General features: G+C 38.5%; 1 protein-coding gene across 1 annotated transcript in view; it reads left to right on the top strand.

Moving 5' to 3' along the window:
- macrod2 (mono-ADP ribosylhydrolase 2) overlaps positions 1–26,275 on the top strand; it is a 531,158-nt gene that overhangs the window by 474,008 nt on the left and 30,875 nt on the right. Inside the window, exons 8-10 of the mRNA XM_079635368.1 lie at positions 6,074–6,155; positions 21,322–21,366; positions 23,893–23,961. Coding sequence (XP_079491494.1) covers positions 6,074–6,155; positions 21,322–21,366; positions 23,893–23,961 — 196 coding nt within the window. The remainder of the gene's footprint in view (positions 1–6,073; positions 6,156–21,321; positions 21,367–23,892; positions 23,962–26,275) is intronic.

Raw genomic sequence — 26,275 nt, forward strand, 5'->3', positions numbered from 1 at the left:
AAGAAATTAAGGTTTTTGAGGAAAACATTCCAGGATTTTTCTCCATATAATGAACTTCAATGGCAACCAAGGGTTTGAAGGTTCAAATGTCAGTCTCAATGCAGCTTTAAAGGCTCGACACGATCCCAGCCGAGAAATAAGGGTCTTATCTAGCGAAACAATCTGTTATTTTCAAAAAAAAAAATATATATATTTATATACTTTTTAACCACAAATGCCCGTTTTGTACCATCTCTGAGATGCGCCACGGATTACGTCACTAAATTATCAGGATATTTTATTTGAAAGTTAACTACTCCTTTAATTACATTTCAATTTAAAAATAAATTAAAAACATTCTATTAGAACACAACTTCTAATTCTGCTTTGGAACTGAGTAAAAATAGACCAACTACCTGGGAATATTTTGGCCAAAATGTAATGTTAGATTGGATGGATCTCCACTTCAGATCCGACCCTGGACACCGAATCCCTGTCGGAAGATATCCCATTTTGTCTGTTACCAATATGAACCATCTTCTATCAACCTGAGAGTTTGGATGAGAAAGCCAGGGAAGAGCAGAAGCAGGAGATTAATTGATGATAATAAAAAGAGCAGTGTTTATTGAATAAACTTAGTTGCATATGTTTCAATGCTCCGACGTCATTTGACCAGTACAAATCCAATAAGTGTTGCTATACCACAGCAAAAACGATGGAAGATTACTGCTCACAACATCGTCCTGCGACGTTTAAAACGTTGACATGGAGACATTCTCTTATCTCCTACTCATGAAAACAGCTAAACAACAATAGCAAGACCAAGGAAATAAGTAAACTAATAAGTATTATTAAAAACATAAAATTACTAATTAACAATAATAATAAAATTACGATTAAATGATAAATCAAATGGCAACTACATAAATGACTAATAATCATAAAAAAACCAAGGAAAATAAAACAACACAGATGCATGGTTGCTCTCTATAAGTTACACACACTCGGGTTGTTATTGAGAATCATTCAGCAAGTTTTTCAATATTGTTTACTGAACTGTTGTATAAAAGCAGTGAAGCAGTGTATAAAAAAGTGAGACTGTCAGTGAGTTATTAAAATGTACTTATGCTCATATAGTTATGGCATGATGGATGGGACTACCTGTTGTCTGAACACAGGCAGATGAGGGGAGTGTTGTTGTTGTTTTGCAGTTTTGTCCCAGAGATTGGTGGTAAAGCATTACTCTCTCCCTCCCTCTGGCAGTGGTGCTTCAGTGAGGGTTGAGTTATGAGCGGCCTGGCCCGCACACAGCGCTCTCTGCTTCCTCATTAGGCCTTCATTAACCCTCTCAAGCTGAGCTTCCACTCAGCCTACCAGTGGATATGTTTGGACACCATTCTTCATTTCCCACAATCCCCCGCTGCTCAGCACATTGTACGGGAACTGTGGTTCAGTGCCAGGCTTTCAGCACATTTACTGTAAAATGACATACAAGGCTCAGGGGACATACATTGACCTAATGCGGTGCACAGACACGTTCAGGAAGAGAAACTGCTTTTGAATGTGTCAAATGTATGTCATTATTTTGACAAATAATATCCCTTCAGTGATGCCTCAATAGCTTTAAATCTGAGACTCTTAAGCAATAAAAAATACAGCCACTTCTATACCTTCATGCCCTTGTGTTCGCCTGAGGATATCTGTAATATAGGTATAGAAATATCCTCAGCAGGTAAAAAAAAAAAAAAAGTAATAATGTTTCAAAACTGCTTTTTGATCTCGGATCTCAAATTAAAAGTCATATCTGGAATGTTGGTGGCTGCCATATTAAGTTTGGGACTCTGGGAGGCTGATGTGATAAAGGTGATCATTTGATCGGCGTTAGTCCCTCAGTTGCGTGTGTGTGTGTGTGTGTGTGTGTGTGTGTGTGTGTGTGTGTGTGTGTGTGTGTGTGTGTGTGTGTGTGTGTGTGTGTGTGTGTGTGTGTGTGTGTGTGTGTGTCGCGTAGTAAACCCGACATTATGGGGACAAAAGAAAGTTTTGTTTGATGGGTAAGGGGGTAAGAATATACAGTTTGTACAATATACACATTATTATGTCTATGGACAGTCACAATATGAAAACACAATGTGGGTGTGTGCGTGTGTGTCCATGCTCACCGAAAACTGGAGCAGTGGTAAACTTGCATTAATTCACCTAAGGACAGCTTTACATTAAATAATTAATGTTTAGGAGACTAAACGTGAGCAAACCGTCTCCAGTGAGTCTCATAACCAACTGAACAAATGAATTAATATGCTAATTAATTAAGACTAACACGCGTGTGCGACCGACCGTCTAGAATAAAACCTGTAAAGAAATGAAATACTATATATTGATATTTGTAGTATTAAAATGTATAATATATTGTGATCTAAGACTAATAGTTTGGATCGCACACTCTCTTTTACTTCTTTTCTTCATCCCTCTGTTAATTTATCCTTTATTTCACCATTGGACATCTATACTCTGGGGCCATTTGGATATAAATAGCATAAGGCAGAAGCAGAAAGTTCTCTCCATCTCTCCTCTATCTCTCCTAAAGTCTAGGTGCCCTACTCTCTGAGCATAACATCTGAAAATGATGCGGATGACCTCCTCTATCAGGACCCCTCACCTTTCCATTCACTCTCTGCCTGAGGGATGAGAGATGTAATGATCTAAAAATGCAGAAGAGTTCCCAGCAGGAAATGTGTTTGTTATAGTGGTTCTCAACTAGAGAGATGCAACACAAAAATGGGTCACAGGTCTGTTCTGAAAAAAACAAAACAAAAAACAATGCTAATTGCAACTAACAATACAGCCATATATAGTTAATATGGTAAAGTAAAAAGATTTAGACCATCTGTCCAATCAAATCATATTATTTTGCTGCAAAATCATGTCACTTTGTAGAATTAGGCAGATGCTTGCATAAATACGTTACATAACATTTCCTCATTCTCAAGAACTATGAGACAAAGTATGTAAAAGAAAATGTGACCCAGATAATATTAAATACAGTTCAGTGTTTAATTTTAAGGACATTTTTGATTAGTTGGTACAAAAACAGTTTCATGTTTTGGCCATGAAATCTGGATCCTTTTAACCAGTTGAGAACCGTTAGATAACTGACATTCTAGACTCTTCTGCCTTGTTCTCCATGGGCATTGAGGTTTTGAGAGAGAAGCAGAGATTCCTGTGGTTGTGTTGTCCTCTTTTTGTGTCCTGGCCCTTGGGTTTTTATAGCTATCTTAAAGATTTGAAAAGATGAAGAGGTGAAAAAAGTGAGCGAGACCATTTCCCCCCCTCTTTTCTCTTTATAGCCACGACACCCCCTGGAGACATTCTCCTGCACAAAAATAAAAATGCTACTAGTCTCAAGTCAAGTCTTAACATTTACTCCAAAGGGCAGGCCATAAACTATTAATAGACAGCTGTCTGTCTGCACAAGCCTGTGAGGGAGAATGATTTTATATTGAATCCTCATGTGGTTTGCCAGTAAGGGGGAGAAGAGGTGGTCCGGTCTCTCGCCGTCCCGCTGGGATCCTGCTTTATCTCCCTCTCCATCCACCAGCAGACGGAACGAGAGAGGCCATTACAAGGCTGTCTGGGAATATTGCAATATTCAGCAGGGCGATTATCTGACGTCTCCCTGGGAGGCACATTTCCTCTGTGGAGGGAGAGAGAGGCGTACCTGTGGCGGAGAGGGAGAGCGTGAGGCTGATAAGGACCCTTAGAGTTGACAGAGAGGAAGTATCACCTTTCTTGGTTTTAAAGGAGGTCTTTCAGGGCAGGAATGAATATTTATATAAGGACTCAAAATCTAAAGGTGATCGCCACAGTGTTTAATAACCGTTTATAACATGTAATGCTTCTGTTTTTAATTTTTCTAACTTATTTGAACTCTTTCCCCGCCACTGATGGACTTTTCCGTCTTTTATGGCGCAAGTTAATGCTTCCCAGCCATTGACTGGATTTTCCTGGAATCTTCTGAACTCATCTTCTGAAAGAGTGCAGAATCTCCGGATTAAAAGAAACAGAAACAAGGGATTAAAAGCATTGTGCACATCGTAGTCTTTGACAAAAAATACTATTTTCTCAGCTTTTTGTTCAAAATATAGATTTTTATGAAACTTGCATTCAAGTGTTGATAAAAAAGAATGCACGAAGCTAGAACAAAGGCTGTGTTCTTTCTTTTGATATATTGCATGTTCAGATATTCATACAAAAAAATATTCTGTGGGCCATGAAAGTTTTGTGAAAATTATCAAAAAAGCTGGCAACTTTTTTTTTTTTGGTGGGGATGATTTGAATCGAAACGTTAACATGTATTTTTGAATATCTTAGTGTCATCTGACCGTCTGTACAAAGGAGTTCACATAGTCAAAGTCTCACATTTAGTCATGGTTAGCGAAGAAAAAGTTCAGGATCTTATTCCCTTTGTGTACATTTTTCACAATCCTAAACCTTTTTGTTTATTTTCAGATTTACAAAGTGGTCTTTTGAACCCCTCCGAACATAATATGCAAATATAAAGAAAATGTTTGTTATTTAAACATTTGGTGGATCACTGTGTGTGTGTGTGTGTGTGTGTGTGTGTGTGTGTGTGTGTGTGTGTGTGTGTGGTGTGTGTGTGTGTGTGTGTGTGTGTGTGTGTGTGTGTGTGTGTGTGTGTGTGTGTGTGTGTGTGTGTGTGTGTGTGTGTGTGTGTGTGTGTGTGTGTGTGTGTGTGTGTGTGTGTGTGTGTGTGTGTGTGTGTGTGTGTGTGTGTGTGTGTGTGTGTGTGTGTTGTTTTATACTCTTGTTCACATGAGGTCTTTGTTTTGGGAACATGGGAAGAATCAAAAGAGGGTTTTGTATTGAGATCCCTGTTGTACTAGTGTAATCATAGAGATCTTAAGCAGGATGGTCAGTCTGGGTGGTCCGGAATGGAAAGAGATGGAACTGAATTCAGGATCCGGTCTCTGCAGTGATAAGAGAGTGCTGGCAGGTTTTATGTTTTCTGTTTTAATTTCAATCTTGATGTTCTGCTTCTAAGTGACATTTCTTGCATTCTAGTGAGCTGCGGTTAGAGATGACTAGACGTTTGAGCTTAAGTTGAGGAAATGAAGGGTGGAGACGATTGATAATGTGTTCTCCTCTTTTGTATATTTTATTGTACCACTTATCTTGATCATGCTCTTGATTCAATAAAATTCATTGTCAGTCCAGTATACAGGATGTAAACTGTGCACAGTGTGCACATGTTCTGTATCCCATAATGCAAAAAAATATCCCATAATGATATTTTATGACCAGTGTGATTTGACCAGTTCAGACATGTTTACATAAAATTAGGTTGTAAATGTAAAAATACTTTTATTTTATTTCCAAAATGATAACGACGACACTCACTAATTTAAAAGTCAATAACAATGTGACAACAATATAGCATTCTTTATTATTTCACAATGCATATGCAGAAATGCTTTTTAAAGTAGTATTCAGTGTATACTGTGCAGGATACGAAACACTAGTAGTGTTCAGTTACAAACATAGTCATAATAATTGTTCAAAGTTTTTCAATGTTGGCATGGTTTCTGTGTGTGCTTTTTTTCTTGTTTTTTTTTAGCTAGGCAACATCTTGACTGCATAAATGTAATTAATATATTTATGATATTGCAGAAAATGCTAATTGTATCTGTGCATGCAGAAATGTTCTGCAGATTTTCAATTGGAACATTCATAATTTCTACATTTCAACACTTCATTTAAATGTTTTGGCTTTTCTGATGATTCCTAACTATTGTTTTGTGTATATCGATAGTTTACCAAAATTGCTTTATTAAATAAACTATGTATTACTGTTTTAGAACTAGACTAATACTCATTTGCATTTTAACTTTGAGAAAAGTCTCTAAAAATGCCTCAGTGTCATAATTGAGTCCCCTGAGCTCTAGTTATGACAGGTTTGAGTACTAGTACTTTCATACTGTATGTATTAATAGTGTTGCCCTTAGCCATGTGTTTACCCAGAAAGGCATTGATCCAGGTTTCCATTATGCTAAATGCCTCTTTTCTACTCTTTCTGCAGATCGACCGTGTCATATTCTGCGTCTTTCTGGAGACAGATTATGAGATTTACAAGAGGAAGATGTCAGATTTCTTCTCCCCAGGTACTGTATCTTCTTATTGGAATCTTTACTTCATTTTATTTGTTGGTTGTAACACCCACTCAGCTCAAAGCTTGTTACTCGGGTATCAGGCAGGATTCACAGTGTCAGGCCGTCTGCCTGGCGTGACGTTTGTAGTAGAAGCGCACAAATACAGCACAGCAGGCAGGGATTGGATTCCACATAACCAAAACCTGTTTATGGTAATGTACCGCCCAAGCTTCAACCCCACCTTTATAATAGAACTCTATCAAGATAACCGCAGCCAGACTCTCTTCTGATTAAAGGGCTAATTCATCCCAATTATTCATCCCATACTATATTTTAACCCTACTTTTAACATAAGAGCGGGCGCGAATTATTATTATTTAGTCATCATTATTTAGTTATGCAAAAACGGTTCATTGTGCTGCTGGATGTTGCAAACTGGTATTAGTTTTCCAGTTATTTTAATTTATTAACATACAAATAAAGACACTACGTAGTTTATAGTGCAATTGTTTTACCGTTTACTACATTTTAAGTGTGTCACACACACCAGACGCTGCTCTACGGCTAATGAATTGAAGTCTCGCACATACACAGAAAATAGTCTCTTTCCAAGAAGACTGAATTTAAAACCAGCATAAAGTTGCTCATATATTGAAACAAATTATGTTCAGGGCTAGGGGTTGGTTAGGACAATATATATCAATGAAATTTTTACAATAATGAAACATAATAATAATAATACAGAACTGAATAGTAAGTTCTATAAAATAGTATAAACTGTTAATGCATTACAAAAAAATATAAAAAAATAGGGTCCTAGAAATGCGGTTCTGAAACTGCTGCCGAGGCAAATTGCTAGAATACCCTACTCGTGAATAAAGAAAAACCTTTCACACTTCAAAAAAATGATCGAAAGCATCATAAAAATGCAATTTATGCACTATATAATTTTCTGAGGTCAAATTATAGCTTTGTTTGAGAAACAGACACATTTAAGTTATTCCCTGAAATTCTTGAAATAACTCTCCTTGGTGCGTTCATAAAGAAGAAAAGATTTCCGATTTAAGCACAAATTGCTCTTTTTGAGTTGGATCTTTTTAATGAATCTGGTTCAGAAAACCGACATGAATGTGACATGACATTCATCATCACTCGGCCCCGGTTACAATGGTTAACAGCTCACTGGAGGAAAATGATCACTTAAATTCCCAACGGTTTTTCTTGACTTGAAGATATTGCACGAGTTTCATGACACTTTTATGCTGCGTTTGCTTCATTCATTATAATTAAATGGAAAAGAGAGACCAGCAAAGTCCTCAGAATCTCTTCTTTTGTTTTTCACTGTAAAGAAAAAGAAAGTCATACAATTTTGGAGTGACATAAGGATAAGTAAATGATGGCATAATTTCTTGCTTAAATAATTTTCAAACATGTTTTCCAGTCTCATCGTTGGTTGAGTCAATTACTCAAACAAACAGAGTAATGATAAAGCAGCCAGGGGGAAATCAGCCTACAAATAGCTTACTTACAGTATAGCACAATAAGCAGGGGTAAGCATTTTAAAATTGAAAGAAACAGCAACACAGACAGCATACATCAAATATTACATATATAAAAGACCCACAATATGTACACTGAGAGGAAAGGAGAGTAATAGGAAAAGCATTGGAACGTGTTTTTGCTGTCTGCATCTCACGGCTCATTGCATTCGCTTCTCAGTTTGTAACCAGACGCCTTTGAGTGATTTTTGGTGTTTCCAAAAACTCAATTTGTAACTAAGCTCTTAGGCCGCTAGACCATCTCGCTTCACCCTGCTGTCTGAGTATCCCATGAAATACTCCAGCGTATGAGTTTAACAGGTGTGGAGTGCTTCGGCTGCTTGTATTTCACAGTGCCGAAAGCTTGTCTCTGAAGCGCAAACGTTGTAGCCCGGAGGTCCATATGTGGAGCAGAGGCTTTGCTTCTGTCAACACCCTCAGCTATCCTGAGCCTCAACAGCGAACCCCAGATGTCAGAGTCACGCAGGATGGCACCTCCTCGGTGACTTTCCACCTCACACTTTTGCGTGCCTGTTTCTGGTTGGATCGTGTGGTTTCTGGTGCTGGCGTTGCTTTATGTAAAGATGAACTGTCGTGTGATGGGACTTCAGAAGTCGGTTCCTCGGTTTTCACTTTCTTTTACTTGCACTTTGGCCTTCTGTCAATGTCAATATGACTGTTTCACTTTCACCCTATCCCTCACTTTGCCTCTTTCCATTTTCTTTTACTCCCTCTCCCTCCTTATGACACTAGCTGCAGTAGTTCCATGGGAACTTGTCTATTGTGCGCCCATGTAGCGTTTCTCTCTCTTTAAAGGCCAAGTCTCTCTCAGGAAGCCTCTTTTCAGTGTCCCTGAGCGCTAAACAAACATATAATGTGAGTGCAGGCCGCACTGGAGCCCTTTTGGACCTTCCCAAGTGTCCTGCTGTCTCGCTCCGCCTGAAGCTCGCTGCACTTCCATGACAAGAAACCCTGGAGGTTTCCAAATGAGCCGCTGCCTGGAGGTTCATCATTTGTATGGACACGCACACACACACAAACAAACAGAGGAATCCTGAATGCACCGGGAGAATAATATAATACACCATTACCTCTCCTCGTACACACACTAGGTGTCGTGGACCGGGTGGAATAATAAGTGTCAAGACACACTTTTTCCCCACTTGCTGAATGTTTTGTTTCTGTCATGTTCCTGTGACACACACACACACACACAGACACACACACACACACACACACACACACACACACACACACACACACACACACACACACACACACACACTTTCCCTATTCCAGGTCTTGCTGAAAGATAGAATTCAGCAGAGAATTTGTAATTATATCAGCCGGGTCCCTGTTTCCCAGGCACGTCTCTTTGTATTAGTGTTTAGAAATGAGATGACGGAGGCGCTACTCTTTTAGTTTACAACCAATCAGGATGAGCTTGCTCTCTTGTTCTATCGCTTGCTATTTATTTGTGATTTGGACCTCACTGAAGTCTTAATCTGGCACTAATATAAACTACTTTTGGTCCTAAATGCTTTATCATACATTTTAAAAGACCATATTTTTTTATACATTTTTAGTTTATGAGGGTTTTTTCTCCACTTAAGGGTTTTTACCCACTTAAAAACACCTGTTTGATGGCTTTTCATGGCACAAAGCTATGATGCAAGTCATGTGAAAGACATGACATCATTGCTTTGTGCCATGAAAATACATCAAACGGGCGGGTTTTTTTAGGTTACTGGGTAGCAAGAAAGCTGGAAGTGTGTGCAGGAAATAGGGAATGAGTCTTGTGATGCATCATGTAAAGGTTTTATTGGCTTTGCTTCGAAAGGTCAGGGACGAATGTGACGTTGATGTGAGTCTTTATAATGTTAATCAAGAATTCTTACCTCAAAAATTACAATTTACATCTACATGGCCTAAATATTAAATTAGTATTTAAACATGGGCAGTCAAAATGTTGGGGGAACATTTGTGATTTGTCTGATAAAAATTGCGATTGTGATTTAAAATGATTTTCTTTTTATTCAGGTTTTTATTATTGTTATTATTATTATTATTATTATTACTAAATAAACAAAAAATGAAACAAAATGAGAATTATTACTAATGTAATATTTCACTGTTAAAAAAAATAGCTAGGCCTCGTCCACACTAATGTTTTTGTTTAAAAATGTGTTTTTTCCCCTCCATTTTTGCCTTCCGTCCACACGGACAGCATTTTGACAGCATTTTTATTAATGAAAACCACACTTTTTGAAAACGTTCTCTGAATTGAATACATTTGAAAAACGCAGTTTTCGCATTGTTGTGTAGACTGTGACGCATGTTTAGTCATGATGCATGTTGATAGGTATGATAGATAGATAGGTATGTTTATACTGCTATTGTGCCTGTTATGTGAAATGCAAAAATCTTCATATCACAGTCCTGCAAAGATGACAGAAAGTTTACTCACGATTGCTCTCCTGCGGCAAAACATGAGAGCAGTTGAGTTTTAGACCAAACATATAATGAAAGTGACCTGCATATATCGGCATATATGAATGGTAAAATACTTGGTAACACTTTAAATAATCCACTTTAGACATTCTACTAACTATAAGTAACTTTGCAACTACATGTCAACTAACTCTCATTAGAGTATTAGTAGACTGTCAGCTTAATATCTGCTAACACTTTATTGTGATGTTCCCCCAACAGACATTCAACTGACTATAAGTAACTTGGCAACTACAAGTCAACTTATTCTCCTAACCCAAACCCTAACACCTAACCATAACCTACCAGTCTACTACAGTCTTACTAATACTCTAATGAGAGTTAGTTGACATGTAGTTGCAAAGTTACTTATAGTTAGTAGAATGTCTAAAGTGGACTATCGAAATAAAGTGGAACTAAATACTTTGCTAAATAAAATGATCCTGCCAGAAGAAATGCGTGATAACTTTATTATGTCTTGTTCCGTCTATATAATCTCAGACTGTAGAAGTAGCCTTAGTAATAAAAATAATAACCATTCCTAAATCCACGTTGTAAGCAACTCAAACTCACAGCATATGCAGAGATACGTTACTGTGGAGCAGTATTTACTACAAACTAAGCCGCTACGAGACACAAAAAGCTGCACACACGAGCTGAAAACTGAAACATGATGTGCATATATTTAATTAAATCGTAGTCTTTGTGAATTGCTTATTGTAATTTTGATTGAATTGTGTAGCCCTAGTTTTATGTTAGTTGTGACATTACAACCATTTCCGAAAGATTGGTTTCTTACTTGGAAGCTTTTCCTTGTGAATCAGTGCTCTAAAACATTTTTTCTAAATATGTCTACATACTGTTTTAAATTTCACATATTGTTTGCCATTAAATGACCTCTTTAGAATTAATCTCAATAGTAATGTTACTCTGTAAAGATTAATTCACAAAGTCTGGGCTTTTAAGGAGTTTGAGAGGTCAGGTTAATAGTGTCAAAGTCACACAAATGGTTTTATTATTAAAATGTGGGTCGAGGAGGCAGACGCGCTGATTAATAAACCGAGCGAGTGGTCTGACAGGGTCGGAGGTCTTTATGATCACGAGTCTGGAATTTATTTCAACATTGTTTTTTGTTTGTTTGTTTTGACATCAAACTCTCTAATCAACCATAGAAATTGTAGTTTAATGTAATCAAAGTAGTTGTTTCTCTGAATCGGTATTTTATACATCATTTAAATAGCTTTTTCCGAGACAGTATCTGTGTTTAATATGAGAATCATTATGAGTGACATATGGAGTTATTATCTGTATTGAAGTAAACTCGTCTATCTCACTGTTCAACAAGCAGCATCATTTGTGTTTTCTTAGCTACATCATTAGCATGTTTCTCTGACTGCATATTAGATATTGATTGACGCAGGAGGAGCGGGTACGGAGAGAACATTCCAGAAGAGCGAAATTATCATGAGGATGGTATATTGGGGCGAATCGGTGAGGAGTGAGGTTTGAAGTGCTTTTTAGATGGAGAGAGAGAGACAATAGGACTGAATTAGCTCTGCTGGTGTCCCTGATAGCGGCAGTTGTAAAATGTGCGAAAATAACAAGGGCCTGACAGCTCGATCCCAACACCTCATCATCATCATCATCACCATGGGAACCAGCGTGCCAAGAGCTGCGGAAGAGACGTGCTCATTTTAACTGAGCTTTAAAGCTGCACTCGCATCTCGCGCTGTGGCTACTCTCTGGCACTTCTCTCTGGCACGCCGCATACATTTACTCTCTCTCTTTCTCACCCACTCACTTACTCATGTATTCATACAAGCCCTCGTCTGCTTTTGCGTCTATACAACTGGAAAGAAAAATCGTCTTTGTTCTGGTTGCTTAACAAAAGAGAAGTTATTTTGTACTGTCAGTTTGCGAAACAGTTTTGCCAAGTATTCTTCTTAATACTTTAGTTTGTGTGTACCTGTTAGGATTCGTGTGTTATTTTAATCTCTTTCTTAGCCTTACAAGTGTGTGACAACTGGCAAATAGAAAGGAATAGTGTCGGGACATGCAAACAGGGCATTTGCATATGGAAAATTGTCTCATCAGTGTATGCCTTCCAACCAGCTGTCATTTTCACCCCCCAAAAAAAAGCAGCTGCAGAAATGAGAACATTTTTCCAGATGATAGCAAAGAACAGATTTTGGAAACAGTAATGTGCAGTAGTATTTTAAAGTCTTATTTTTATGCCGTTATTTTGTAGTTTTCTTTTATATGTTTGGTTTATAGGTTAATATTCAAGAAATGTTAAAAGTAGTAAAAGTAGTTAAAAGAATAGTTCACTCAAAAATGAAAATAATCATAATTTACTCACCCTCATTCCAAACCACAATGGTATTTCAGTTTAACGCAAAAGAAGATATTAAAAAATGTTTGTGGGTTGTTGTTTGTTTAGTCCAATGTTGTTTTGACTATGGACAAAAACTGCTCAAATGTTGTGTTAAAGGGATATTTCACCGCTGGAAATATGAATGTATATTTAAACTGGGTCATTTATGTTGCAGAAATGTGAAATAATTGTAGAAGTTGGTGCCTTCTAGACTGAGAAAAGCCAGAAAATTTATTTTTAGTAGTTTTATTTTTAATAGTTTTAGCCGCGAGTATCGGACGTGTCCGGCCGTGATTTCGGGATCGCACGGGGTGTCTGGGATTCGGCTTTTGCTTTCTGCAGTCGTCAGTCATTATGTTCACATTATTATTTGACACTGACACGTACATGCAGCTTTGCAGGTCATGCATTCTGCTTCACACGGATCCCGACCCAGACGAAAACACAGGAATTTTCTTAGCAATGCTAAAATGCACGTCAACCGATCACTTGTTTAGCGTTCATGTAAACACTACATTCAAATTCACCAATCGGAATGAATTCAGTCCGATTGAAACAAAAGGTACCTTACATACACGTGTGCATGCAGGCATGAAGAATGGCGACTGTGGAGAGCGGGGGCCGAGTCCCGGACATTCTGGGAGGTCTCGAGGTCATGGCCGGACATGTCCGAGTATGTCCGTATGGTCACCCCTACTACTCCGCTTTATCCACAGAGCAAGAGCCTGTTAGCTTAGCTTAAAAAAAAAGATGGCTGACACTATTTGTACATTCTGTGAGTGAGATGAAAACATGCAGAACTAGCTCCTACTACTGTTTTTAACTGCTGGCCAGAAAATGACGATTTTTGCGTCATCGGAGGACTTTTTCAAGACAAAAAATACAGAAGTCTCTCGTCTCAGGGGGACATGAGGGAGGGAAGCACGGTCATTCGAAAATACTACCGGGTTTGTACTGATACAAAGCTTAATGCTAATCTGTGAAGTATCCCTTTAAGCAAAATAAATAGTTATACTGCCCAAAAAGCCTGCATATTGTTTATTGGTTTCTGCTTATCCAGAGATCTTAAAGGCATAATATGTAAGTTGTTTTTATTCAAATATCCAAAAGCCAATAGAACAAGGTTATATATTTTGTTAACTTGTGTACTATCCCAAATGTTTCCAACAACATTGCCTGTCAGTGACGTCATATCCGCGTTAGCCTCGATTTCCTGTTTTACTTCCTTAGAAACATGGAAACACCAAAAAAGCTTATATATAATATCTTATGTGTTTTATTAGACAGGTGTTTGGATACCTTTATTAACATAAAATTAATCATTGTTATATAGCTCAACATGGTCTTATTGTTTTAATCTCTTGTTTTCTTGATTTACCACGAGTAACGTTTGATGATTTGTACCATGCCTCAGAGACAACACTATTTTGTTAAGTGGCTAACATGGCATATTCAGAAAGAGCTTTATTTGTAGTAACAGTAATAAAAAATTAAAAAATCCCCCTTACAATATATTTTTTAATTAATTTTATGCCATTTAGCAACACAAGTCATCCCGCTTTTATTAATATGATAATCTAATGTCGATTTAGATTACTGCAATGTGCAACAAGTAAAGTAATGTTAAAATAACTTTCAACTTTCAAATGTATTTTTAGTGTGATTGTTTCGACCAAGTAAAACAGTGCTGCCCTAACCCACTATTTGAATTTGTCAAATAAAGTGACTTGTACGAGTAGTAATTCATCACTTGTGGGTATGTCATTATAAATGTACTGTAACTGTAACAATGTTCAAGTTCAGATAAGAAGGGACTCATGGGACTCAAGACCGGTGTGTTGCACAGGTGTCTCTCACTAGCATTCACTCCACCGGCCTCGTTCCGCTCCCACAGCTCTCGGCCTCGCACTGCTTCATACCACAGTAACGTTAATAAAACTTTAATACATTAGCTCACTCATGAACATGATTTCTGCCTGAGAACTGTCGAACTGCTTTCCATCGGCTGTGGAGGTGAAGATGACAACTCCCATGATTCCACTCTCATTCACGGCATCATCAAGATACGCCTTTGTCATTGTATTGAATAGTGACCTCTAGCGGCGAAATTTACAAACTGTGCCTTTAATATGCTTAGGCAAGAATCACTGCTAATCATACTGAAGGCTGGAAGGTTTTCTGAAAGTCATGGTCGGACAAAGAGATGAATGTGAGAGTATGTTGGGGAATGAGACTTATAGAAGCTGCCTGCACTACATCTGTTGATGTCTCTGAATGTTCTTTTCTGTACATTCCTACATTCATTTTCCTTTCTGTTACTATGCTCAGTTTCTGTGTTGGGGTTATCACTCACATTCGTCATCCAATCACACCGCTTCTTTCTGATGACATCAGGCTCTGTGTCTTTGTCTTTATCTTTACAATCTTAGACATATCAGCTTGAATGAAATTTCATCATTCTTGACATTACTGAACTCCCACTCCTCTTTCCTATAGCCTGACCTCGTCAGATTCTCACACTTGATTTTATATTCTAGATTTTCTCCATATTGTCCCATCAATTGTAAAATGTAATGGAATACTTCACTTAGTTTTAGTCTAAATGTTAGCACAAGTTTTGTTGGGGAAGTTGCTTTTAAAATTTAGCCTTCCAAGCTATTAATTTAAAGTCGTTTAACTAATAGCTTCACATTTTTAAAAAGCAGTTCGCTATAGAAGCTAATTGCACTGAAGCTATTTAAGGGGTCAATCTTGTAAATGAAATACTTGTGTCCTTTACTCTTTTGTGCAATTTTGTGGCGGGTTCTCATACACATCGCATCCCCAATGTGAGCTCCACTCCTCCCACCGCAGACACACTCCTCCAAAACAGACTTTTGCTCAGAAGAGAAATGTCTTTGAAGTCCTGACAGTTTCTGAGACAGCGCAGTCGCCTCGTCAACTCCGCTTAGCTGCGATCCCATCCTTAGCATCCCACTGTTCTCCTCCCTCTTGAGCCTCACCGCCCAAAAGAGCAGTCTGAGGTCCATTATGTTTGAGTTGGTGGGTTCAGGCCTGTGAGATGATTCATGAGCAATATCACACTCATAGTCGTGCAATATCACTCTACATAAGCAAGGATCGGCCATATGCAATCACAGCCTGATATAGAGCCATATCGCATGATTACGAGTGTGATATTGTGTTTTCTACAACAGTTTGACGACACAAGTGAGTAAATAAATAAGAAACAACAATGGAAAGCCCCTCTTTTGTGCAGAACTACTTCCTTCCGCCAAGGATCTCAAGTTTACAGTTTAACAGTTGAGCACAAGCCCAACTTGGAACACTGAGGTGCTTCATTGATGCTCATTTTATTATGTAGAGCATTGAGAGAGAGATTAACTAAGCGAGTGCATTACCTGCATCTAAGCTGATATTCTTCATGCCAATCTTATATTCATAATCACAAAATCAGTTTAAGTGTCTGCTGAGGTAATATCTTTGTCTTTTTAACAGTTAAAGGGATAGTTCACCCAAAAATGAAAATTAGCCCATGATTTACTCACCCTGAAGCCATCCTAGGTGTATATGCTATTCTTCTTTCAGACGAATACAATTGGAGTTATATAAAACAATGTCCTGGCTCTTCCAAGCTTAATAATGGGAGTCAGTGGGTATATTTTTTTGGAAGTCCATGAAAGCGCATCCATCAATGATAAAGTGCTCGAAACGGCTCTGGCAGGTTAATAAAGGCCTTCTGAAGTGAAGCGATGCGTTCATGTAAGAAAAATATCCATATTTAAAACTTTATAGACTAAAATAACTAGCTTCCGGCTGACGGCCGTACACAAGTCGACTTGTGCCAAAAGAGTAACCCTTGAACTTTGACGCACAACGTAATGACAAATGCGGTTGCCCAGCCATGTTTGTTTGGACCGCGAGAGGGCATCAAATCTTACGCTACTACATCCTACGTTATACACATACATTGTCAAGTATTACTCTTTTGAAAAAAGAAAAAAAACTATTTTGGTAAATGGTAAATGGAGAATTAACTACATTCTAAACAACTACATTCTCACCTAAATTCTTAAAATTCTCTACATTCTGTTTCACAACGACAGTAGTATTTGTAAAATGATGGTGGTTTGCTCGTTGGCCATTCTCACAAAATCACTGGAAAAGGCTCTCAGCCAATCAGAATTGAAAACCAGAACGAACTGTTGTATAATAAATAATATCCAACGCTTATGTAAGCGAGTACAGCGCAGATCACTGTCTGCTGCCCTGTTACTCAGTCATTTATGAGTCAGTGAAGGGACCATGAAGAATACATTTGTCATAGAATGAGGATGAATCAGATGTGTGAAAGAGCTTTAAGACGGTGTGCCATCTCTGTGTTTTATTATATGACAAGACGGGATATTATTGTGTTTCAATGAAGTGGGTCAATGGAGCAGGTATAGAATATTAAAAAATAAAATAAAAAACTGCAAAATATAAGTGATAAATAGATGGATAGATAAAGAGAGAGAGACAGACATTTTTTGTCATGTAAAGAAATGTTATTTTTTTTTAAATGTTTTGTCAGATCTCATTTCAGTCAGGAAATTAAGTTCTGTCTCTCTCTCTCTCTCTTTCACTCTCAATCTCATTCTCACGCTCTCACTCACTCTTGGTCCACCAGCCACATCCATATTTACATGGTGTTTCTATAGTGTGTTCTCAAACGACTGCCCCCCCCCCCCCCCCCCTGCTATCTTTAATGGAGGCTTTCCTCTCCCAGTGCGTGTCAGAACAGCTATCATTTGTAAAGCCGGGTGTTTGCGGTGAGACGGTGGTCGTCCGCTGTAAGTCGACGGGGCCTCCTGGACCCCCGGAAGAGTTGAAAATGAAGGCTGCGCACGCAACGTCCTCAGTCTCCAGGGAACAAACGTTGAGTGTGTTACGGTGCATTAATATCATCAAACACACCATGGGAATTTTTTGAAGTGCCACCATGTGAGGGGCTTTACACAGCTAGGAATACAGCCATTACGCTAGTGGTGAGGAGCTAGCAGCGATTTAGCTGTGTGTTATTTTCAAGAGATGGAATCATTAAGTACACAGCTTCTCTCACACTGCAATATAATGTCAATGCAGTGGCTGAATATTTCCATTTTCTGTGGATATTTGATCATAACATCTTTAACATGTTTCTCGTTTTGAACATTACAAGCATTTTAAATTACTTTTAGTGTTGTTGTTTTTTAAAAAAAAAAAGGTTTTATTATGTGTTGGATATGAAGCATTACATCCGCTCAATTATTATTATTATTATTATTATTTTCAGCCTGGAATTTTAATCCAATTGAAAAAAATGGTGGGTAGTGAGCTGGTTTTCGTCGCACCCCAGTGCTCTAATTGATTGATTAAAGTAATTGATTGGTTTGGGAGGCGCTGCAACTGATTAAAATGCTTTCAGACATGAGCAGATTGAAAGGCAGCATGTACCAGCACACTCTCTGGCCCCCAGGGGCCCATGTCTGGCTCTCCTCGAGGAGCAGAGACAGTGGATGTACGTTTGTGTCCGTGTGTGCGGTCCATCTGGTCAGTGGAATTCAAGTCTCTGGTTAGCTGGCTTACATGTGTCTTGTTTATTTCCAAATCATTTAGACATCTATTGTTTTAGCTCTATTGTCTCACATAATCTCTGCAACATTTGTTTGATTTGAAAAAAAGAAAAAAACTGGGGGTGATTATCCTATCTATCCATCCACATATCTATCTATCTATCTATCTATCTATCTATCTATCTATCTATCTATCTATCTATCTATCTATCTATCTATCTATCTATCTATCTATCTATCTATCTTATCTTATATATATATTACAAGTAACTTTAAAACTTTCTGCTTTTATACCTCCATTTTTTAAAGATATTTTTTTAGAATTCTTTGCAATTCAATGGCTGAATGCAGCAAGCACAACATCTTGCTTTTTGCATTTAGCATAAATTCATGTGTAAAACATCATAGACCATCATAGCAGTGCATTACATTTACAGCACTTTCATAGTGAAACTGCATAATCAACTGGCAGCATTTATGCACAGAGGGCAGTTATTCTTTTTCTGAAGGTTGTCCAAAGGGTTTTGCTCCCTGTCCAGAATGACTCAGCATGTTATGATGTCACTGTTACCCCCCCCCCCCCCCCCTCCTCCCTCTTCCACATATACAGTAAATGCATGTTCTGCTTTTATTCTGTGTTAAACAAAGGGAAAAACATGGCTCCACCATCCTGAGGGAGATTTGACAGTCTTTTTTCTCGTGAACAAATGACAGGAGTGTTTTATCAAAGCAGGAGCTTTTGCTAGAGGCTGGATGTGCGAGTGTGTGAATGTGTTTTCCTGTGTGTGACCAAGTGCCTGTCTGAGGATGACATGCTGATGAGGCCTGGAAATGAAATTAAAAAAAGCTGTTTTTGATGTCACAGTGATTTGCCATTCACAACCCATTCTACTTATTTAAGGTGGTGCATTTACATCAATAACAATAAAATGAGGGTGAACTTGATTTCATGGATTATGAGTTCAGTGAATTATGAAAAGAGGTGTTATATACCAGAATGGAGCTAACCAGAATGTCAACTAACTAGCATTCGTGTATTACTGTAGTAGTCTGGTTAATATCTGCTAACACTTTATTTCTGTTGTCCGCCAACAGACATTCTACCTGACTACCTTTGCAAGTACATGCCAGCTTATTCTAACCCTAACCTAACAGTCTAATCCTCTAATGAGAGTTAAGGTTACTTATAGTTATTAGAATGTCTAAAGTGGACTATCAAAATAAAGTGTAACCCTTTAGATTGCATAGACGAACTGGTTTTACTTTAGAAAAACATACACTGATGAATTGTGAGACCATGAACATGCAGTAACAAAGTCCATCATTTTCATTTTATGGTGACTTTATGAAAAAAACGTCTCTTTTAGCTAGAGTTTCTTTTAAACATTTAGTTTTCTAGAAGGAGTCTATGAGAATAGATCTAATTATGAGTTAGCGGTGTATGAATTGGAACCTGTGTGGTTTGTGGTAATGGCTAACAGTCGTCAGGGATGGCTAACAAGCTGTAACCAGGCAGGGAACAGCCTTGGCTGCAGGCACCAGGCTTCAGGTCCAGTAGATTTGGCATCATATGAGAAGAGAAAGGGGACTCATGCAGAAAATGAGAGTCAAAATTCGGGGGACGTATTGACTTTTTTGGCAAAAACTCTAAGGTGGGAGTGTAAAAAAAAAAAGAATAGACGAAAAGAAAAAGAAGAAAGTTAAAGAGAACAGTGGACCTGTTACAGGAGGGAATGAGAGAGATGAGAATAAAAGAGAGCTGAGCACTGGAGGAATGCTGATCCCTGCATATTTAGCTGACAGATGGCTGAAATACAGGTATTTTTACCTACAGTCAGGTCAAATCACTCAGATCCTGTAGATCAGTGGCTCTCAATAGATTGGTCAGGAGTCAAAAGTGAGTCTCGGGACTTTTTTCGCATTAGGGATATAAAACATTATGTCGGTGAAAAGAGCTAGATGGACCACAAGAGAATGCAGATGTTTAAGATGCATTTTTAAAATATAAACTATTTTAAAAGGATAATAAAAATATAAAATCTAAAACGTATAAAAGAAAATCATCTTAAAACTAGTTGGCTGTTGGATAAATAGTGACTCAAAAACTGTTCTCAGGTCTGTTCTGTTCACACTCGCAGGAAAGAAACAATGCAATATATAATCATGCATAGTTATGCTAGTAAAATAAATCAACCTTTAAAAGGGAGGCGAAACGTGTTTAATTTTTAGCTGTTGCTATGCAAGTGTGAAAGTCTGCGGTATTTTGTTGAAAATGAATTTGTCACTTGGTTGTTAGCTAGTCACATCCTTGAAAACTAAAAACGAGTAAGTAAAAGACAAACAGAGCAACATGAAGCCACATCCACAACTGTGCCATTTGATTTGCCCAAGCTAGGACTTTAGCCCGGTTGTTAAGTTTACTGAAATATCATTGACATGTTTATGCACTTATTGGCAGTGCATTTCTCATATTCAGTAGTCTATTTAGCCCAGAATTTGAAGAATACATCTGCTGCTCTTTCTGCATTTACAAAATTGTCAAAATGATCATGTTAATATTTTCTTCTGTATTATTCTATGCAGATCATGGTAGTATTAAGGAGGTTTTTGTTTTCTAGTTTTGTAGAATATAATTTCTGATGATGGGTCATGTTCAATGTAAAACCAGTTTGGTACCACTGCTATAGACATTGAGCCTTCAACCTCAGCTGAAACAATCTCGGCTCTCCGCCAAATGCTGAATTTAATTGCTGCTTGGATCATATCAAACAGCACGATTGTCTTTCCACAGATGAGCGTTTGATAGCAGCCTGAACTCAAATAATACATCAATCCAGATCAAACAGACTGCGAGCTCTCGCCTTGTCTCTGCTCAGCTTTCATTAGAAGTAACTGCCTGGGGGACTCAACAAACCACATATTTTCAATCCTTAGAGAAACCTTGGATTTAATGTAAAAATCAATGCTTGTTCTGCCTGTTTCCTGTTCCGCTCTGTTCTGAGGTCTCGCAAAGAGGGCATCTCTGTAAATAAACGTATTGTATTCGTGCTTTGCTAAATTCTCGTTACGCCGCTAATAGGGATGAGCCCACGGAAATCCACGCTCTCCGGGCTGCGTTCTTGATCATGTCAGGCTTGCCGTCGCAGCTTTTGACCTCCGTTTTCTCTTCCTGTCTCTCGCAGATAATGACGACCATAACAAGGAAGACGATGCCAGAATGGAGCAAGGTGAGTGACAGTGTTTCCTAATGCTGTGTTCACGTTTGCAAACAAGATGGGAAATTATCACATCCAATATCCTGGAGCCCAACAAAGTTTAATCCACGGCATCTGAAATGCCCGCTCCGTGATTAATCGAGCCTTTTGTTGTGGGTGGCAGCTCTACAATTGCCTATAAACAAGAAAACAAGAGTCTGCATTTTCTGAAATAGTTTTGCTGGCTTTCCCATGCACACCTTTGGTCTTTTGGCGAGTTAATTGAGATGAAGGTTGTCAGGCGTTGTGCTTTTGCAGGACTGAATTGTTTTGCACAATAGTCAGATAGATTGAAAGCTAATGGGACTCGCTCGCCACCTTGTTGGTGATGACACAATCAAACATTATCAAATGGGATTCCAATTGGCTTTGCATGTCTTCTTTTAACGGTGGTCTATTCAGATGCAAATCACCTTACCTTCTTTGTTGACTGTCAGAAAAGCATGAAAGATTACAAGGTTTTCATCTGCAGGCCAACTTGACTGTACATTAACAGTGGCAAAGAGAGAGAGAAAATAAAGGTGTTTCTTTGTGACTAATGCGTGTTTGCTATACAGGAGCTAAATAGAAGACTGCAGGTATAGCATTACAAATGATTCAGTGCTAAGCTAATTCCCAGCGCTAGACCCTTAAATCCAGCTTACATACCCACAATGTTCCCAAACCTGCTTAAGCGACTGTCAAAAAGACAAATGAGCATCGTACAGTGGTAATCTAATCTGGGTTTATCTCCAGGTTTAGCCTGGACTACAAAACCAGTACAAGTCGGATGATACCAGTCCTTGAGCTTGCTATTCAGATTACAGTCTGAGTTTCAGTCAGATTACAGTAGCAACTAGAACTATTAAAAATGTGTTTTGTTAATTGAAATAAAGCTGAAATAAAATTAAAAAATACATAAATATTCAATGAAAAACTTAAAAAAAAAACGAAATGTCGCTTTATATACTAATTGAAATGCAATAAGTTTAAATTGAGGAACAAAAATTACTACAACTAAAGCTGAAATAAAAAATAAGTTACACAAAACGTACTAGAAATTACTTAATAAAAATTACTAGAACGAAAAGTGAAAATATAATAAAAACCCTATAAAAATATGAATAAATACTATATAATAATGTTAGAATAACTGACAAAGTACAGTAGGTTTATTGTTGAGCTGGAAGGCTGAATCCAGGTCAAACATCTCCAACAGTCACTTAAACTTCATGGAATTATAAGATTGAAGTTTCCTGGCGAGGTAACAAGGCCAGCATTGATCGTTTTCACAAAAGTTAGGTGATTGAAAATACAGAGGGTGAAAGGAGCGCTAAATGAAGCATCTTAGAGGAGAACATGTTCATGCCTCACCGACATGAAGCAAAAAAAAAAAACCCAGGGCTGCATGCTGTGATTTTTACAACGAATGTGAGAAGCTGTTCACATGACTGTATCTGTAAGTCAAGACGGCCATCAAAACCAGATCCAATCCAGAACAAGCGTTTTTTCAGCGTTGACTTTTTTACAGCCATGTTATAAAACGGTATTCTGAAGCAATCCAACAAGCCTCTAATAGCCCTCGGAACTACTGTGAGTCCTTGGGTTGTGGCTTTGTGTGGTTGTGTTTACTTCTGCTCAAAACCAGGGAGACCAATCACCTCTTTTGTGGACGCTGTTATACCTCATTGTAAACACTGGACCGGGATGACCCGGCATGGCAACACCTATCAGGATTCTATCTTGTTCACAACACGCCACGTATCACATCTGCACGCACACACAGTAGCTCCGAGCACACTGCTTTTCCTGCTCCAGCAGTTTCGGCTAGCTTAGCCTCAGTTTCATTCAGTGAATGTCTGACTGGCAGCCAAGCCCTGGCCTTTAGCAGCGCTTCACTTAGCCGGGGCTCTGATTCTCTCTCTTTTTCTCTGGAACCAATTCAAAGGCTCAAATGGTTGCCATTCTCACAAGGAATTGAGCCTTTTTTTCCTCTTTATCCCCCTGTATCAGCTCTCTCCCACTCTCTATCAATCAATCCGTTTCTCTCCCTCTCTCTGTTTCACCTTCTTTTTCTAGCTGTCTTTCACCAAAATCCCTTACACTACATTTGTACAGGCCCCATTTTTTATCAGCGGGGTTTTGCCGAGGCACACAAAATCCCTTGTTGATGCAGAATCACCTGGTGCATGTATGCACTCCAGCAGGGCCCGCGACACAATAGCAGGATATTCCTCTGCTCATTTCACCCTTATCAGTGCTGCTCAGTATAGGCAATCTGTGCCTCGTAACCTTAGATGCTTTTTTTTGTGAGCTGGCAGTTGCCCCTTTTCAGTTCTGAGATTAATAGAGGATTGTTGTTTTTCAGTTTATAAAGAGAACTACTCAACTATATTGCGTAATATTTGTTAATTAGTGGTGCTAATACTTAGTTATTGATACTACTGTAAAATCATACATGTATTTTTATGTTATTTTTTTATTATAAAGTGTGAAAAATGTTCTCATGATTTTTGACAGGTAACACGCAGCCCATGGAAGGAGGGGAAGAAGATGACGATGATGCTGATGCTGATGCTGATAAAAAAGGTATGAGAAAATCTCTGTTCTTGTGATCGTAAGTTCAGCTGTCAAAGTCCGTATCACCCAGCATTCCCTTCTTCCAACCGTTGTGGAGGGAAAATCTGACTTAGAGGAGTCTCTTCGGGTTGTTCTGTCAGGGTGTGGAAACCTAAGGAGCCATTAGCTTTCGAGTTCTGCCGTTTCAGCCTCTTTGGTTGTAGCACTGAAACAATTACTTGCTTCTCAATAAAACGGACCAAAGATAATTAAATTCGTATACTGAAGGGGAGTAGCAGGCTATTAACACCACAATTTCTCCATTTGTCTTAGAGCCAGAGGGTTGGAGATGGTGTTTTTTTTCTTTCTTTCTTTCTTTAATATTAAAGCAGGCAGCACTGATGTCTTTGGGGAAATTTCCCCAGGCTGATATCTCTCTTCAATATGCAGCACAAAGAATGAAGTCATTTTTTTCAGTAAACTGATACTTTTGTCCTTCTAAATAGCAAACATATTCCAGGACAACCCTTACAAACATTTACCATAGTTTCCATTTACCATAGACACTACTTTAATTAATTAATTTATTTATAAAATTATTTATTTGTTTGTTTGTTTTTAAATGCATTTTTAATTATTCATTTATTTATGTTTAAAATAAATTATTATTGTATTTATTTACAATTATTTGTTTGTCATTTGTTTGTCATTTTTTAAAACTAACTGATATTGTAGCAAACAGCAACCTAACATATTTTGTCCTTCTAAACATAGTTTCTGACAAAATACTGACACTACTTTGTTTGTTTATTTATTTGTTTGTTTGTTTTTAAATGTATTTTTTTAATTATTGTTTACATAACATGTTTTTGCTTGAAGCTGTAAATGTTTATAAGGGTATGTGTTGTGAACAAGGTTCAAAAATTCAGACTGTTTTGTGTCACTACCTTCATAGTCTAGCATATACATATGAACTCTGATCTTAATGGGAGCTAATCCATTCACAAATCCCCTTGTTTAACCTTCACAGGATGGCGTCAACATTAAAGCTATCTCTGCAGAAGTTAAGCTCAAACAACAAACAGCGTTTGTTACAAGGCAGTGAGTAGCAGAACAAAGCGTGTTAAAGCAGCACAGTCTATGATTTATCCACAGGTGTTAGCCACAGCCGTCCTCTAGTGCTGTCGCCAACATCAAATGCACTCGCTCTAATGCCGTGTCACTCAGAGAACAAGGTACAGCGGCACATTAAATATGTTTTTGAAATCATTTTTTGATTCATGGAAAATGAGCTTTCCCTGCACATTACCCTAGCGCCAGAGCTTGCAGATCCAGCTCGCCTATCGGATTCCCGCCGGCCGCAACTTTGTTTTTCACGAGCAGAGGAAGTTGATATACAGCCGTGGTGGGATATTGCTTTGTATTACACATTCAGTACTCTCCCTGAGGGGGATGCTCTCTAACTGAGGTTAGAGCAAGAGGGCCTTTTAGACAGCCCGTTAATGACAGAGAAACATTAGAGCTGTTCTCCCTAAAGCAGCACTTCATACATTCACACGCTCAGGGGACAACTGGCCCCGAAAGCACTGTTCTGGAACTCTCTCTCCGTGTTCTTCCACGGGTTACCTGTGAGGAGCTAGTGTAAAGGAAAACAGTACCTCATTCCAGATAAGCTCCCACTTGCCTTCCTTCACAGCGAAAGAATGTGCGAATCTCAGAGGTTCTTCTTTCTGGTTGAGAGACCGACAGACTGAAGGGGTTTTCCGAGGGCATTAGCTTGCGGCTGGCGGGTTTAGTCTCAGTTAGTGAAGACACGCTGAAGAATCCGTTCGATCCGACCTATCAGCGCCGGGTTGTGGCCTAAGAGAGCCGGCGAGCTGCTTGGGTGAAGAGACTGCACTTCTTGACAGAGTTCTTGGGGGATAAAGTGATTTGTGATGTAATCCACGTGAAATCCATACATGGGGGGATCGGTGTGTGGAGAAAATGAGAAGGATTGTTCACAGAACTGGACTGAGCATTTTAGCGCCCCTGGATGGCTTTTCAGATGGCCTATGAAGTGAGTGTATGTTTAGCGTGTGTGTCGTGCTGCATTTCAGAGATTAGGAGGTGACAGGTTAGATGGGCGAATCAGGACGCGGAGCATCAGGTCGAGCTGTTAACTGTGTACTCAGCAGATGTAGAAGGCAGAGGGGGCATGTTTGGAGAGGGAGAGAGAAAGAGAAAAAGTCTGTGTGTGGAGGAAAGAAAGGGATAAAAGGCATCATATCCACATCTCTAAACGTATGCTATGATTTTAGTCCTATTCTCTTTTATCTTAACCTCATTCATTTAGACTTTGCTC

The sequence above is a fragment of the Phoxinus phoxinus genome (genome assembly GCF_949152265.1).
Source record: "Phoxinus phoxinus genome assembly, chromosome: 14".
Lineage (NCBI taxonomy): Eukaryota > Metazoa > Chordata > Actinopteri > Cypriniformes > Leuciscidae > Phoxinus > Phoxinus phoxinus.